The 17,748-nt window shown below is 38.3% G+C and overlaps 1 protein-coding gene across 1 annotated transcript in view; it reads right to left on the reverse strand.

Annotated features, from left to right (window-relative positions):
* The window catches only part of ADGRL3 (adhesion G protein-coupled receptor L3), a 251,646-nt gene that overhangs the window by 74,327 nt on the left and 159,571 nt on the right, over positions 1-17,748 (reverse strand). The window contains exon 14 of the mRNA XM_045284067.1: positions 934-960. Within this exon, the coding sequence (XP_045140002.1) occupies positions 934-960 (27 nt within the window). The remainder of the gene's footprint in view (positions 1-933; positions 961-17,748) is intronic.

Consider the following 17,748-nt stretch of genomic DNA (forward strand, 5'->3'; position numbering starts at 1 on the left):
GCCATTAAATCAAGGCAAAATTGCTATTTCGCTTGGAAGTAAAATGGTGGGATAAAATATCCATGTCAGCTGTTATTCACCAGATAATGCATGATGGAGCCATGGGATCTTAAGCTACAAAGCGCTGCAATGAGCACCAATCCTAAAAACATAAATAAGCAAAAGCATGAAGAAGTAAGTGAAATGGCGTTTCATCAGATGAAAACAAAGGACTCTTCACCAGAAGAACAAACTGAAAGGCACCCTTCGGTTGCCGGTCTTTGCTCTTAGTTGCAGGACGTGCACTTTGAAAATGCACATCGAAGGAAGGCCAAATATTAGCACATATGCTTATTTTTATTAGATTCAGAAATTTAAAAGAGATAGTCATAAAAACTAGGTCACTGGTCGATTGACAGATGTCACATTTGAAAGGGATAATTTTTTATATGTATGATTTAATTTTTGATGAAGGCATTTTTTTCCTTTTGCTTTAATTTAACAATTCATTAACACTGATTGCTATCGGATAGTTTGAAACACATAAGATCATTTTAAAGATATGCCACTACATCACGAAATAATTTTAAATGAATGATGCCCCAACAAACAACAGGAATGCGGACATATGCAGTACAGAGAAATACATCACAATGAAAAGGGGAAATCTATTCAAAGCCAAACAAGTCTGTACCACATGGAATTGCTATTACTGTTGCATTGAATTCAGGTGGTAGCCAATTAAAAGAGGTGATGCAGAATTTGTTGGCAATACACCTGGTGCACATTTATTCTGCATAAACATTGTACGCCTGAGTCTTTTCCTGCACAGTTTGCTCTTCTGCCTCAATGTGAATGACAGAAGCTCTAATGACTTTTCAGTACTGATCTGACAGCTGGTTCATGGGACCACACTGATAAATGGAATTTATCAGCCATTCAGGTCATTCTTACTTGATGAAGGGTCTGTTATCCTCATAGCTAAAGAATGCATAGACATAAAGACAAGAACACCAACATTAGCATTTTATGACAAAGAATTTCATATGAAAAATACTATCCTGGTCCCCAAAGGCCTCTGTCCCCCATCTTCCTAAAAGGTATAACATCTTTTCCATTATATCCAAAAGGTAAATCCTAAAGTCATCATATAATTCCTTAAATAAGAAGGGAAAAAATCAGTTTTACAATATTGAGATATTCCTTATGAGACTCAAAAATACCAGTTTCTTTTTTCATCATGTGCTCATATTACTTGTGACTTGACAGAGACATTTATTTCTTAGAGATCGTATTTCTCTAGAGAATGAGAAATCTTATGAGCAATTTGGAATAGGCTTGGGGGTATACTTAAAATGACAGATTTCATGTCTCATAAGGTACTCTGTAATATTAGCAGGTAAGATTACTTAATTATGGACAGTAGGCTTCTAAGTAATTTTAACTCTTAAATTACAAACCTGAGTGGAATTTGAATATTATAATAGTTTGAAAATAATCACTCTTGACTACTTTAAAACTGTGTTAGTGTGTATTATATTTTATAATTTATTTTATTATTCTGTGTCCCATTTTTTTCCAGTGTCCCATTAGTAACAGGTTAGAGAACATTTTGAGTTCCCACTCAGATAACTGTGATAGGACTGGGGGCAGGCGGTGATGACAGAAACACCTCATACCCTGTTTCTTTTTGCCTCTGAGAATACAGAGTTATTACTAATTGGTATTTTACATTAGTCATATACATGTTCTTAGAAAGGTCCCAAACATTATGCATTTTGCCTAAAAAGAATTACTGGTAAAAAACAAAACAAAACAAAACATCACTTTCACAAATGAAGTGGTAAAAAAATGGAATGAGAACCAGGAATTTGAAGCCAGATTGCCTCAGATTTCCTGATTCAACCACTTAATAGCACTTGATATGATTAATCTGCAGTTGTGTCAGCTTACATAATTATAAAATGTGGATAATTCTAATATATCTTTCTTGTGGTAATGAAAAAATTGTTGTGTATGAAGTTCTCAGAACTGTACCTGACACATATCAAGTGCTTAATAAATAATAGTAAAGAATGAGACATCAAATATAAAAATAGCGGCTAATTAATTTCATTTTAAGGTTTTCAGGAGTAATACAATGGAGTAAAGATGTGGCCATATATGTTCATATATAAAGAAGAAAGTGATTGGAACTATGATCTTGAATACCATGACCTGTTAGCTACATGTAGCTATTAAAATAAGACACGAGGCTTATTCCAAGTGTTTAAAAGATTCTCACAACAAATAGCTGCCCTACTGAATATTCATAGAACATTACCATCTTCACAGAAATTCTATTGGACATGAAAATAGAGTTCTAAGCCTGAAATTGGAATCCTAAGAGATATTTAAATACTGTAGTACCATAGACTTTTAACATATACAGAAGAATTTCTGATGACGTACGTTATTTTAGAATTTTTGAACCATGCTTAGGAAGACAATCTTCTACTTTTTGGAACCATGCTTAGGAAGACAATTTCTACTTATGACAAAGTTTTATATCAATATTTTAAAATCTTATAAAACATGATATTTATTATCTTACATATATTATCATTTTACCAGCAAATTTAATACCGATGCCAAATTCACAATTGGAATGATTTTGAATAGTACCATGTGAAGAAGGAAAGTAACAAAGGTTAGATATCGGGATACATTTGAAAAATGATGTACAAAAACTGCTAGAGTGACATATTTTGTGTTTAATATGAAATAACAAAAATAAATAGAAGACTGAAACTTTGTTTTTGTTGTCAATGGCAGGATCAGTCGGTATCGTCAGTCAAAAACCAAGCATTTCCAGATTCACTTCGGTTAGCTGTACCTATGTGTTGTTAGTGGGCGGCATCAAGGGTGTGAGGATATACGAATTGTGACATTTATGGGTCTTGTCATTTAAAATATTAGAATTGGTTTCCCATAATTATCCTTCCCATTGACTACAAAAGGTAACATTCGAGACTTAAGTCTAGAAAATGAAGCTGTTATTGATGTGGAGCCACTGTATCAGCTCGTAACCAGCTGTTTATAGACGCAGATGACAGAGTTTAAGCCTCTCTGTCATATGGCTGCTTGTTTTTCGTTTGTTTGCTTTACAGGGGCATAGCCTGTGCTTTGTGCTAGTAATAAAGCATTTATACTTTTGTCTCTCAGATGTAAGATTTCAGGGTCCATATTCAAAACAGAGTTTTATACTATAATCATCCACTGAATTTACCTCTATATGGACAAAAATAATGCACAATACTTGAAGATTACTAATGGGTACCTATATACTGTTGAAAAAAAGCCCTGTTTGCGTAGTCAGTTATGCATTGGACAGAAAACTTCAAGATCAGCAGTTCAAAACCACGACTGCTTCCTAGAAAAAAAGATGAGACTTCTTGCTATTGTATGATCTACCGTCTCAGAAACCCACATGGGCAATTCTAATGTGTTCTGTTGTGTTTATATGAGTTGGAATTGACTTACTAAAAGGCAATAAGATAATAGGTCAATAACTCTCATCATTTCTTGGATATTCAACTAGCATAAAAAATTCCCTACCAAATCCAAATTAAAGTGATGAGGAATATACCACCATATCAATGTTAGGTTTATTCATGAATCATTTTTTAAATTCCAAAAGCATAACTAGTTCTTGAAGCTGAGTAATTTTCATTGGGAAGTACCAATAAAAGTCCATTTCAACAAAATCTCTCTTGAAGTCGTAAGACTACAACAATTTCACTACGTGGTTAAATATTTTATAAACACATGGATATAAAGGCCTTAAATGTCATTCACCAATGTTAACAGAAGCTTATCTAGAGTATTTGCAATGTATAAATGGCCATTTATTGAAAGTGACAACAAAGCCCACATGGAAGAAGCACACCGGCCTATGCAACCACGAGGTGTCGAAGGGATCAGGTGTAAGGCATCATCAGAACAAAAAATCTTACCATAGTGAATGATGGGGGGGGGAGTGCGGAGTGCAGACCCAAAGCCCATTAGTAGGCCACTGGAGATCCCCTTCGGGAGGGGTCTCAGGGAGGAGATGAGCCAGTCAGGGTGCAATGTAGCAACGATGAAAAATACAACTTTCCTCTAGTTCCTAAATGTTTTCTCCCCGCTTCCACTACCATGACTCGAATTCGACCTTGCAACTCTGGCTAGACCAGAGGATGTACACTGGTACAGATAGGAACTGGAAATCCAGGGAATCCAGGGTGGATGAGCCCTACAGGACCAGTGGTGTGAGTGGTGATACTGGGAGGGTAGAGGGTTGGAAAGAAGGAACCAATTACAAGGAACTATATGTGACCTCCTCCCTGGGAGATGGACAACAGAAAAGTGGGTGAAGGGAGACGTCGGACAGGGCAAGATATGACAAAATAACAATTTATAAATTATCAAGGGCTCATGTGGGAGGGGGGAGTGGGGAGGGAGGGGAAAAATGAGGACCTAATGCCGGGGGCTTAAGCGGAGAGGAAATGTTTTGAGAATGATGAGGGCAATGAACGTACAAATGCGCTTTACACAATTGATGCATGTATGGATTGTGATAAGAGTTGTATAAGCCCCTAGTAAAATGATTTTTAAAAAAAGAAAGTGAAGTAATATCTTGCACATACAGTTTTCAAGACAAATATATAATTTTCTTTGTAAAGTATATTTTGCAAAACCATTATTTTATTAATCTATCCTTACTGATATCTGAGATTAAAAAATGTGTTTAGACATGAGTTTCATAAAATCATCTGTAATAGTCAACATTAAAATCAAAATCTCAACTTTTAGGGGTGTTTGCCTAGATTGACAATAATTTTATTTCTATTTTGCATTAATATGCTAGTAAAATCCTGCTTCATGCATACATGACGCTTACCTTAAAGTACCATATATTTTCCAGAGAATATCTAGATATATATCACTTAAAAACACTGTATTTACCTATATATTAAAGTTTTTATGTGGAAAGAAGACTGATAGTCTATCAGTATAGAACACTGATATGGACAGAAACACTTTAAAAAGTTAATCCTAGATTATTATTTGTCTGAGTTCACGAGTTATTAAACAGAGTTTTTTGAGCAATATAAAATAAATATCTGCAACATTTTGAGAGATCGATTTTAAATTGTATAAAACTTTTCTTTATACTGCATTTAGAAAGTACAGAATATATATTAAAAGGACATGATGAAAGCCATTCTGCTTTCTATTGTCGAAACAGATCAAGGAAAATAAGTATGATTGTCACAACAGATCAATCCCTATCCGCAGGTTACTGTCACAATAGATAAAGGAAAATGGGTGGCTTGGGAAGAACTGTTTGTTATCATTAACTTCAATATTTATAAATTTTGAGATTTTTTTAAATTGTTGGGAAATTATTTCCCCCTGTAACTTGGGGCAGAAGAGTAGCAATTGAGTGAGTTCTAATTTGTAGGGTGCTGTTTAGTAAAACATAAGTTTCAAAGTGGGTAGGAGAACTAACATAACCTATATACATCACAATATGCGATTGAATTTATTTTCCTTGGTATTAAGATGAGGGACAAAGAAGAGGCTGACAACTCATGTTAAGATTCACCATCTCAGAAACTCAATGGTGCAAATCTGTTCTCTCCTGTGAGTCATGATGAGTCAGTCAATTAAATGAACTTGGGGATTTTGGTACAAAATAATCTTACCTAAGGAAGACAGATTATCTTCCTTTTCTTAAATTTAGTTTGAGTCATTGTGAGACTCAATCAAAGATAACTTTGGGTGAATTTCACAAGAAAAAGTATTTTTCTTTCTTTCTTCATACATTCATATATCTATATGTTGAGTGGATTTCCCAATTTCTCCCCAAACAACAGGATTCCAAAGCAGAAAACTAAGATCAAACAGTCACCTATATTCATGAGGTTGATTCCTTAAGAGTTGGTATCAACTTGCTGGCAATGAGCTTGGTTATTATATTATTATCATTATTTTCATTCTAAAAAGAGCCAGTAGAAACTTAGATTGAAATACATCTTCAGGATGGGGGGAGTGCAGAGTGGAGATCCAAAGCACATTAGTAGGCCACTGGAGATCCCCTTGCAGAGGGGTCTCGGGGAGGAGATGAGCCAGTCAGGGTGCGATGTAACAATGATGAGAAATACAACCTTCCTCTAGTTCCTAAGGGTTTCCTCCCCGCTCCCACTACCATGACTCGAATTCTATCTTGCAAGACTGGCTACACCAGAGGAGGTACACTGGTACAGAGAGGAACTGAAAATACAGGGAATCCAGGACGGATGAGCCCTATAGGACCAGTGGTGTGAGTGGCGAAACAGGGAAGGTAAAGGGAGAATGGGTAGGAAAGAGGGAACCGATTACATGGAACTGTGTGTGACCTCCTCTCTGGGGGACAGACAACCAAACGTGGATGAAGGGAGACGTCGGACAGGGCAAGATATGACAAAATACCCATTTATAAACTATCAAGGGCTCATGCGGGAGCGGGGAGCGGGGAGGGAGGGGAAAAATGAGGACCTAATGTCGGGGGTTTAAATGGAGAGAAAATGTTTTGAGAAACGATGTACAAATGCGCTTTACACAATTGATGTGTGTATGGATTGGGATAACAGTTGTATGAGCCCCTAATAAAATGTTAAAAAAAAAAAAAAGAAATACATCTTCAGAACTTGTTTAGTGCTTTCTCGCTTTACCACCTTGAGTAAAACCCAGTATTTTAGAAAAGGAAGAGGTAAAGGGAAGGCCTTTTTAGGATCAGAATTTCATAGAAAATATGAAACCTGGAATGAAGAAGAAAATAAATAGCTTTTATTGTATTACTTGTCTATTCAGGAGTCTCAGTAGACAACAGAGAACTGTGTTTTCCTGGGGTATGTAATTTATGTTGTGAATTAGATCTTTAATAAATCCTATGTAAAATATAATCAGGATATCTGCTATCTAAGGGAAGGAGATATTTGCTATAGCACAGTTAGCAGTGTAAGAATTAGAAAACAATCTAAACGTCTTGTGTTTATGTCCCACTGTGTTGGGAGTGCTCAATAGATTGATTACACTTAAGGTAGCTCTTGATGTATTTATATTCCCTTCAAATATAGTTGATATCAGCGGGACTATACTATCATGGGATTAAATTATTATATTCAGTTCTCTTTTTCCTACCACGGTAAGAAGATTACAAATAAAAGGCATTTAAAATGTTTTGCAGTTCTGAATAAAATATGAATAATGCCTCTTTATGTTCATATATTTAAATCACTAATATTAAGGATGTTAAACAATCTCTTAAAATGAATCATATAATACTGTTACAAGAATTATAAACAATTCAGAGGATGAAATTCCAAATATGGCTCATATTGCTATTAAAACACTGCTCTCAAAATCTTATTTTGAAAAAAGTTATATTGCTTCATTTTGTTCATATTAAATGTACTGAGAGTAAGATAGAACGGACCAAATAAAATCTGTAATTTAGAAAGTATTAGAATCATTTTCATTTTCAAGCCATGACATCTCTATAACAATATTAAACAGATTTGAGAACTAACACAGAGTTTTAACATTTTAATTATGGATCTCACACTGTTAATCATTTAGATAGGTATGGAATTGGTATGAATGAGTCTTCCTCTAATCCTGATGTCACATTGTTCTTCATATAGCCTGGTTTCTCAGAGTATTTTATTCATCATACAAATTAAATAGGTATGGTGAAAGGATACACCCCTGATTTTAAATCTAATTTTAAATCATGTAAGATCCAATAGTTCAGTTCAAATGATAGTTTCTTGGTCTATGTCATTTTGGGCTTAGTAAATATTATGAATTTTCATATTCTGAACTGAAAAAGTAGGCATATCTGGAGTCCTTTTAACCTTAAAATAGAAATCAAACTTTTCTACTTCTCACATGAAAAAACCCTAAACTTAATCAATAAACATGTGTTTTCAAAAAAACCTACATACTAGCTTTAATGTTCCACTAAATGCAATACTAGATCATAAAGTAAGGAATAAAACATAGAAGCATATTCGATATGGTTATGAAAATTCCTTAAGGAATATACAATGTATGATAGTTAGCTTTTGTGTTAACTTGGCTAGGTCAAGATTCTTAGTGCTTTGCAGTTAAGACCTAGTACTGCCCCATTCTATGACTCACACAATGTAGTCAACTGCATACTGGATTGTGGTATGAGCAGTCTATCAGTTGTATAAGGTTAGGGTGGTACTCAAGACCCTTACTTAAGTCATAGCCCTGGTGCAACTGGAGTCTCCCAAATGGTGTGGCTTAATTCCTATATTAATGGACGCAGTGGGTAAGCCTGCTTGTTTTTTGTCATGTCTGGATTCTGTGTCTGGCTCATTGGTTCTTTGGACTAAAGCCAACAACCTGCCCATCCTGGTAGTCATCCGTGGCCATGGCCTTCTGTCTGACCTACCATTTGACTTACTGGCTTTGGATTCAGTTGCCTCTCCAGTTGCAAACCTGACTTGCTGAGCTTGTGTTCATCCTTGTCTGTAGTCACCAGCCTGTGGTATTCCTGTTGATCTTGGGTCCAGAAAGCCCAGAACTACATGGGTCAGGAGAAGACTCAGCTTAACATGGAAGCTGCCTGGACTCAGACTGAACTTGTTCACTTCTACAACTGTCTGCCACTTTCTTGATAGCAATATATACACACACACACATACACACACACACACACACACACACACATATATACATATATATAAAATCACTAGCTTTTTTTCTGTAGCAAAACCAACCTAAGACACAGGTGACTGGAAAAATTCATGGAAAAGAATGCATTACTTTTCTATTCTACTTTTTGGTGAAGTCTTTAAACTTCCTCCTATATACCTCAGCTGGATTAAGTAAGTTTATTGTTAATGACCTTTTAAAATTTTGAAACCTTTAATAGATAAACTAAGTGACAAGATAAGCAGAAATTTGTATTTCTTTCCTATTGAACTTTTATATTGTAATTGATGAAAATGGTGGCCTTAGTAGCATTTCAGGATCCATAAAACAGTAACAACAAATCAATACATCTACTATACCTGCTTCAAGTGACATAGCTTCCAGCATTACAACAACACATAGGCTACCACAGTACAACAAACTGACACACAAATGGTGGCAGCACTGGGCAGTATTTCATTCTTTTCTGCATAGGGTCCCGTGGGTCTAACTAGACTTAATGGAACCTCACAGCAGCTTATAATTACAATGGAAAATGATTCCCAGCTGACTATAGGGTGTCAATTCATAAAAGTACCTGACTTCTAGGGTCAATGACTATTTAAAGTCTGTTAATACATGGTCGATAAAATATGCATGAAAATATAGTACTTTAAGGAATCTGTTGTATGCCTTCAGGATTTTTTTGGTTCAACTTAGAAGATGCATAAACTTTTAATTTCAGTAACATAAGTTAAGAAATTAATAACTTTTTGTTATCATTGCCAAATGTGTTTTGACAGGTTGAATTGCTGTTATATACTTTCTCATACCATATGGTATCATCACCTCTCTTTTCACCAACTTGCAACAGAAACATTCATCATACCCCATCTGTGAATAAACACCTTATTATACACTGCTTGTAAGAACAACTAAAACATGAGGAAAGCACAGCCGAGTATTTAAAACATGTTGGTACTGACTGAAGATTCCTTTATGAAACTAAAGGACACATTTCAAGTAGAAAGCAAACAAGCTTAATTTAATTGGAACATGTCACTTATCTTTTATGAACCTCAGTTTACTCACCTCCACAGTGAATAAAATATTATCACTGTGATATTTTTAGTTGAATGAAACTGAGGAAGGAATAGTGCATGGCCCCTACATGGTTATCAATGAATTCTGGCTTTTGAATTGTACTTTGCATTCTTAAACCTATTATTCATGTCAAACCGTGAAAGTCTATTTTAATTTTCCTGGGAAATAATTTGAAATCATACGATACAATTTATGTGAAGAACCAGCTATTTAGAAAAAGAACGATTCTTATGAAGACAGTATCTCCTCTCAAGTTTATCTTTAATGCAGAATGATTGTGAACTGCAATTGTTCCTAACTAAAAGATCAGGAAGCACACAAAATTACCCACTACTGAATGATTTGAAATTCTAAAGATGGTACACCTTCACAGGTTTTTCCCTAGTAAATGACAAGGGTCTATGAGGCTAACATTCCAACATTGTCATGATCAGAAATTAACTTCAATCATGTTCACTTTGAAAAGGATCCTAGAACAAGTATCTAGTTTAATTATGTGATGAGCACATTCTTTTATTCCACTCAGTCTGTCCTTTGCCTCGTTTACATACTCTCACAAAACCTTTACACTTATTCCCAGTTTGCATGTGTGTGGACAAATTGATTATTTCATGGTTCAACTATCTATCTATTTATCCATATTCATTTGTGATCATAAATAACTGTAATCAACCTAAACATACTATTTTATTTGTTAGTGTCCATTGCTCCTTGTCTGTACTGTAATTTTTTTCTTTATTTTGTAAATCTTTTATTAAAAACATAAGTTACATACCATATATTCATTGCTTCTCTTCACCATAAACTAACTAAATGAAGGCATCATGGTGATTAAATACTTTCAGAAAGTTGAGAATTATTAAGTAAATTATTATGGACCATATATTCTTTTTGTTAGCTATGAACTAATTATATGGAAGATTCATGGTGATACAATACTCTGAGACAGTTCAAATTTATTTTGTTTACTCTGAATGTTTTTTGTTGTTGCTGTTGAACAACAAAAAAGGAAATGTATTACCTGTATACGGTACGGTAGTAGTTGTGGATTTTCCTAAAGACAATTCACTTCGCTGAAGGAAATTATCCAGCCAGTGTTGTGATGCTTTGAAGTCTTCGGGGGCTATGTCAAACTGCGGTGCCATTGCAAGGGCAAATTCTTTAGTCTGAGCCCTGTTCACAACCAAAGCCTTTGCTCTCCTGTCAACAACCCATTCAGAGATCAGGTCTTCCAGCTCGGAAAATAAGGGTTGCTGGCCAGATCCACACTTGCGCTTTTTAGCATTTCCTTTGTCCACTTGTTCAATGAGGTTTCCATACTCGGCTCACCATTTTCGGACCAACGGGATACTCAACATCTTCTCTCTGCAGAAAGCAGTAAGATTTTGGCCCCAAGAGTCTTCCACGATTCCTTTTTTGTACTCCACTGAGTAGCTTTTTCTTTTTACGCTCATGTTTGATAACGATTTTCTTGCTGGGAAGATGATCTTAGATACCAAAGGGAACCAGCTTGCGATAGTTCTCCCACATCACATCTTGATGTAGGGTCTTCTGAGCAGGGTTCAGGAGCTGTCATTCCTCCCGGGTGAACTTTACAGCCATATCATTGAATGTCAGTGATTCCTGAGTCTTGGTCATTTTCTTTGGTCCTTAGGACAGTGCCAGCAACTGGGATGCTCTATGTTTGTCTTATCCGGATCAGCTTTAATGATGTTCACAGACTTCAATCTCTCCTGGGCACATCCCAGAAATAATAATCTCCAAATCAGGCACTTCTTCCTTTCTTCTTTGCTGCTGTTGACACACAGTATGCAGACCTGTTTGGAGTCAGGTGAATGGATTTGGTTCACAAACCAGTCAAAAGTTGAAACCCTTCCTTGTGATACTTCAATGTGCAAGACCGTAGTAGCAGATTTTTAACTCCCTAGACTGGATCATACTTCTCTGTGGCAATTCTGTGATCCTCGTGGGACCCTCGCACTGCACCTTCTCAGTCAGAGGAAGTGGGTTCAGCACGAGATTGCATCACCTGGGTAGGAGTGAGGTCTTTCTACTCTTAATGTTTAGGCAGGACTAATAGCCCCCAAATATGTTTATGCCCTAATCCTCTGAAAATCTGCAAATATGTTCTCGTAAGTGACAAGATGGATGTGGCAAATGTACTGGATAAATATTTTTGAATGATCTGGGAAGACTAAATCTAAATCACACCTAATGTGTGGGAAGAACTTCTGGACACCATCAGATTGTTGGCAGGAAGAGACACACGAAGTGAAACTCTACCTGTTATCACGAGCTTTGGAGAAGAAGGACGAGAATTGAGGCAAGGAATGCAGTCAGGCTGTAACCAAAAGGACAGGATTCCAACTGACAGCAAGGAAATGGAGCTCTCAAAACAAAACCACGAGAAAGTCAAGTTTGCGAAATATCTAAACACAGAAATACATCTTCCTCAGAACTTCCAGAAAAGAATACAGACCTGACAAGACCTCAATTTTAACTAGGTATGGTCCTTCCTAAAACTCTAAGCTAAAGACCAGTAAGATAAACAGATTTTTTTTTCTGCCTAACCTGTGGTCTTTGTTACAGCAGAAATGGGAAATTCTCGGAAACTCACTGCCATCAGGTTGATTCTCACAGTGGCCCTATCGAACAGTGTGTAACTTGGGTATCCAAGACGGTAAATATTTATAGGAGTGGAGAGCTGCTTCATCTTTTTCCTTGGAGGAACTTGTAGGTATGAACCGCTGGCCTCGCAGTAGACAGCCTAAGACATAACCAACTACACCACCAAAGTTCCTTAGGAAACCAATACAGAGGAACAGTGGTTGTAAGTTAGCAATGCATCAAAACATAAAAATATCATGCAGAATTTGATAATATGTAGACAATAATAGTAGATAATAATACTATCGATCTAGCGCTTTAAAGGTATGGAGGAGAAAGAAAAGAAAGGAATCCTAAAAAATAGAAAGCATGAAGTGAAACTGCAGAAATAATTGAGATGTAATTTTAGTAATTGAGATATAGCCCATTAATATGCCCATTCTAGCCATAATTCCTTATGTTGTGTATTATAATGCTGAGATCTGTATCTCTAGTTAGAATCCCATTTTCTTCCTCTTTTTGAGAATCCCATTTTCAAGGATGTTCTTTGCTGTACTCATGGAAAGGATTAACATGGGATTAACTCCTGACGTTAGCAGAGGGCGTGAACCAAGTCACATCCTTTGTTTCGTTGGAGGACTGGTCTGTTAAGTGACCCGAACTATGTCTGCATCAAAGCCATTGCTCTGTGTATACGAACCACCTCTATTACAGAGGGAAACTCGAGGACCATAGGAAGAGAGTGTTTAAGCTTCCTGTCTGAAGTGGAGGTGGCTGACACCAGAGACTGTGGCCGACAGGAGCTGTGCAGAGACTGTGGGGGACATTCTCCTCTTTCGGCTTGAGACTGTGGGCCTGTGAGTCAGAGGACCAGGCAAACTGACTTCTTCACCCACAGAGGCAGGAGACAAGCTTTTGGGGGGTGAGGTGACGATGGCATCTTCCACTGACTTGAATGATGTTTGCTTTTGGAATCATAGGAATAGCACCATGTCTCATCACCAGTAATGAACTTGGAAAAAATTCTGGGTCACTTTGGAACTATTATTTCAAAGCATGGCATGTTTCCACTAAACGCTCTTTTTCCTGGTCAGTCAGAAGCCAAGGCAAAAATTTCATAGTGACCCACCCTGCTCATTCCCAAATCTTCCGTTAAAAGTCGCTGAACCAAGCTCCAAGATAGTCCAGATAACTTCCCCATCTCGTCAATGGTCCATCATTGGTCTCTGAGTACAACTGCAAGAATTTTGTTGACATTTTCGTCCCTTCAGGAATTTGACAGATGTCTAGAACGAGGTTTGTAATCAATCAACATTTCACCTTTTTTGAAATGAGAAAGTGACTCGTATACTTGAATTGTTCCCCTAGTACTGTCCGTGAAATCTGCGTTCAACATCACAACAGTTTCTGCAGGAATTTTCCCAAGTAGGAAACAACATTTCACAGTCACATGCTGTTCTGTGAAATCGGCCATCACAAAAAAAAACAAGGTTTGAGTAAAACTGCGTTTACAAAAAAATTCAGTGACCAGAGAGAAACTTCCCAGGCAATGTCACGGTGCCCTAATTCAGAGCAAGTTGCTCTATATTTGCCTAGCAGGAAAAATGCTTTTTGGGAGGTACCCCCTCGTATACCAGTAATATCAATGCTTTGGATAAAAATCATTTGCTTTTCCTAATCATTATACCCATGGCTTGTTTAAAACTCAGTTTTAATATATAGCTACACTTCTGCCCCCACCATCATGGCCAGCACAGGTTGGGAGTATGCATAAGCAGCTGCCCATGGCATTACTCCAAACTGAGGGGAGAAGAGCATAGGGGAAGTGGGGGCTGAGGTGCTCCTTGCAAGAACTTAGCACACAGAACTATGAGGCAAGAGATATCAAGACTCCCGAAACCAGCCAGTTCCTCGGATGTGCCCCCTCACAGAGAGATAAAGGAGCAGCAGAAAACAGCTGAAATAGAAAGGTAACAGTGTAGATTCAGAAAGTACCATGGCAATTGGAAAGGATGCAACCAGTGTAACTATGGACAGCATCCAATCAGCTGACAGTTTCCTTGACCCCCGTGCCAACTGACTTACAGGGTGATTCAGATGTCTGAGAAGCAGGTAGGTGGTCAGACTGAAGGCACTGGGGGCATTAGTAGCTACCCTGCTACTCAATCCATGACCCGGGTGGTGATCAAGGGCACATACAACAAAGAGGATGCAGCTGACAAAGACGAGACAGCTGTCGATGCATTTTACGTGTCACCCCAGCATAACACTGGGTGATTGGGCAAGGAACACCACATTTGGGAAGTATAGCTGCTGTTGTTACTATCCACGGGCACAGGGGCACTACTGGGGCAGTGCCTCCTGGCACCGGTCAGTTCTTTGTGATGCAATACAATGTGTTGCAAGGAGGTAGCCAGCACTCTATTGATCCCAGGACCTACCCTTATTCCCTGAAATCAGAAGCTCCCCGCACAACTCAAGATGAGAAATGCGAGGCTTCGATTAATGATGTGGAGCACTGGCACCGAGACAAGATCAATTGCTGGAGTGTGGGCTGTCCAGTATCATCCTGACAACTCCCTGGAGAGTACCAAATCTGGCCAGAGGAAAGGTAGAACTCTGTCCAAAGTCTGTAATTATATCCAGGAGCTTGATCCAGATACAGAACTGCAGGGGCTTGACCAGCTGCAGCTGAACAACGATGTGCTTCAACAGCAGGTAGACGAGAATCTGCTGCTATGAGCTCTGTTGCAGCACCATGGAGTAGAGATCATCAAGAATGACAGCCACTAACCATGGGGATTCAGACTATGTCGGCTTATAGTGCCTTTCTGAGAACGGCAGATAGCCCAGGAGTTCCAGGCTAATCCCATACCCCTATCGTACCCGGCCCACTTCTGGGAATCATGGAGTATTCAGAAAGCATGTCTCTGAACTGAGGTCCTTTGATAGAACAGCCTGCCATTGTGTGAAACACTCATTTGGCAGTGCAGCAATGACAGCATCGAGCACCCACACTGAGCAGCTGTTTACTCTTCTTGCAGTGCAAATGCTGTCTTTTTGCTAAATACCAAACTCACTGCCATTGAGTTGATGCCAACTCAGAATGATACTACTATAAGCCAGAGTAGAACTGCCCCTGGAGTTTCTGAGGAGACTGTAACTGTTTATGGGAGTAGAAATCCCACTCTTTCCCTCAGTTCAGCTGGTGGTTTTGAACAGTTGACTTTTCAGTTTAGCAGCCCAACACAGTAACCACTACACCACCAGGGCTCCTGGACACTAAACTGGCCGGGTTTTCCTGTCCTTGTTTAGAGAGAGCAGCAGGGGTCTTCTGACTGGTAACACCCTGCCTTCTCCAGGACTTCAGCACTTGCACTGGTCTTGAACTGTTCTCTGGGACGACTGTTCAGATGCGGACCTGAGACCTCAGTGGAACCGACTTGAGCAAGAAGGGGAGAGAGGATGCCCAGCAACAGCTGCTGCCCAAGGCAGAGGAGCGTGGCCAGCAAGCATCTAGCTAAAGCCTATGCAGAAGTCTCTGGAGCGGGCAGATTAAGAGGTCAGGACCCACTTGAGGGCATTCATCTCGTGTGGCAACTTTTGTTGTTGTTGCTCTTTCTAACTTTTTTTAAACATAAAATTGTTCAGAGTCAAAAATAAATAAGTAAATAAATGAAACAGAATAAAACATAAGTGTAAACAAACAGCCTCAGTCCCAGAACAAGAGGCTTATTGCATTTTTCACCTCGAAGTGCTGTTTGAAATATCAACCTCTTTAGACAATAATGCAGAGTATTCTTTGGTTACGTGCTCAAAATCACATTTATAACCTTCACCAGCTTTGATGACAGAACCTTCACATATATGTTATTATGAAATATCTATTGTCTAAAATGAGAAAAGAGCAAGATATGACAAAATGATAATTTATAAATTATCAAGGACTCATGAGGGAGGGGGGAGTAGAGAGGGAGGGGAAAAATGAGGACCTAATGCCGGGGGGCTTAAGTGGAGAGAAAATGTTTTGAGAATGATGAGGGCAATGAATGTACAAATGAGCTTTTCACAATTGATGTATGTATGGATTGTGATAAGAGTTGTATGAGCTTCTAATAAAATGATTAGAAAAAAAAATAAAATGCGAAAAGAAAAAAGAAAAACCACAAAGATTGGAACCCAGCCAAGAGGCAAGTAGATTAGGAAATTTTCACTTGTGAACAAAACATTTGAAGACACTTAACACTGAACTATAATGTCTTCGCATGTTAATTACAAATCCAATAATTAGTCTTTTATTTAAGGTAATTATAATTATATCCTTTTATCACTTTAAAAGAAATAAAGAAAAAAATCCAAGTATAGTGTCACTCCTTTTAAAATCAACAACAAAAAGAAGGACAAATATGAGAAATAGAAAAGGTAAATTCTGTGACACTAGACCTTCTGGTGGGGGAAAGGAACCGATTTACCATGCCCAGATGAAAGCACAAGCAAGTGAAGGGGGAGGAAGGGAGTGGAGCACACCCCGGCCCACCAAGCACTGAGGACAATAGCCCCACTCAGAGCAGCCAATGCACAGACAGGACCATATGGCTGGCCCCACTACGAGACATGACATCCCACGCTGACCCATAGCTCCACATAGGACAAAACTGGAGACACAGTGTGCGATTTGTGCCCGAGCTGACCCCACCACACCGAGGCACTAAGGGTGTGCAACAGAACAGCAAGGGGAGCAGACCATGAGGGAGTATCACAAATAGACTTTGGGGCCAGGGTGTGGCACTCCATCAGACTGGACCGGAAAACACTCCTAAAGGTCAACAAACAGACCTTGAACTATTTATGAGATATTTACAGGCTTTTGTTTTGTTTTGTTTTGTTTTTGATTTTGTGTGTCATTGAGTTTTTGGGGTTTTTTTTTTTGGTTGTTGTTGCTGTCATTGTTTTGTTTTTCTGTGATGCTTTGTTTGGCGCTGTCTTGTTTTTATGTGCATATTATTATCTCTGCAGGTCTATCTACATAAGATAGGCTGGACAAACAATGTGGAGAAGAGAACAGTGGGACTGATGGATCTGGGGGGACATGGAAAGGGGGAGGAGGGGGAAAGGAAGTGGTGTTAACCAACCCAGGGACAAAGGAACAATAAGTGATTCAAAACCAGTGGCAAGGAGTGGGTGGGAGGCCTGGTAGGGAGTGATCAAGGGCAATGTAACCAAGCGGAATTACTATAACCCAAATGAAGGCTGAGCATGATAGTGGGATAAGAGGAAAGTAAAAGGAAAGAAAGGAAAGAACTAGGAGGCAAAGGGCATTTATAGAGG

The sequence above is a fragment of the Echinops telfairi genome, unplaced genomic scaffold (genome assembly GCF_000313985.2).
Source record: "Echinops telfairi isolate 266 unplaced genomic scaffold, ASM31398v2 ScPeMD7_7468;HRSCAF=8506_0, whole genome shotgun sequence".
Lineage (NCBI taxonomy): Eukaryota > Metazoa > Chordata > Mammalia > Afrosoricida > Tenrecidae > Echinops > Echinops telfairi.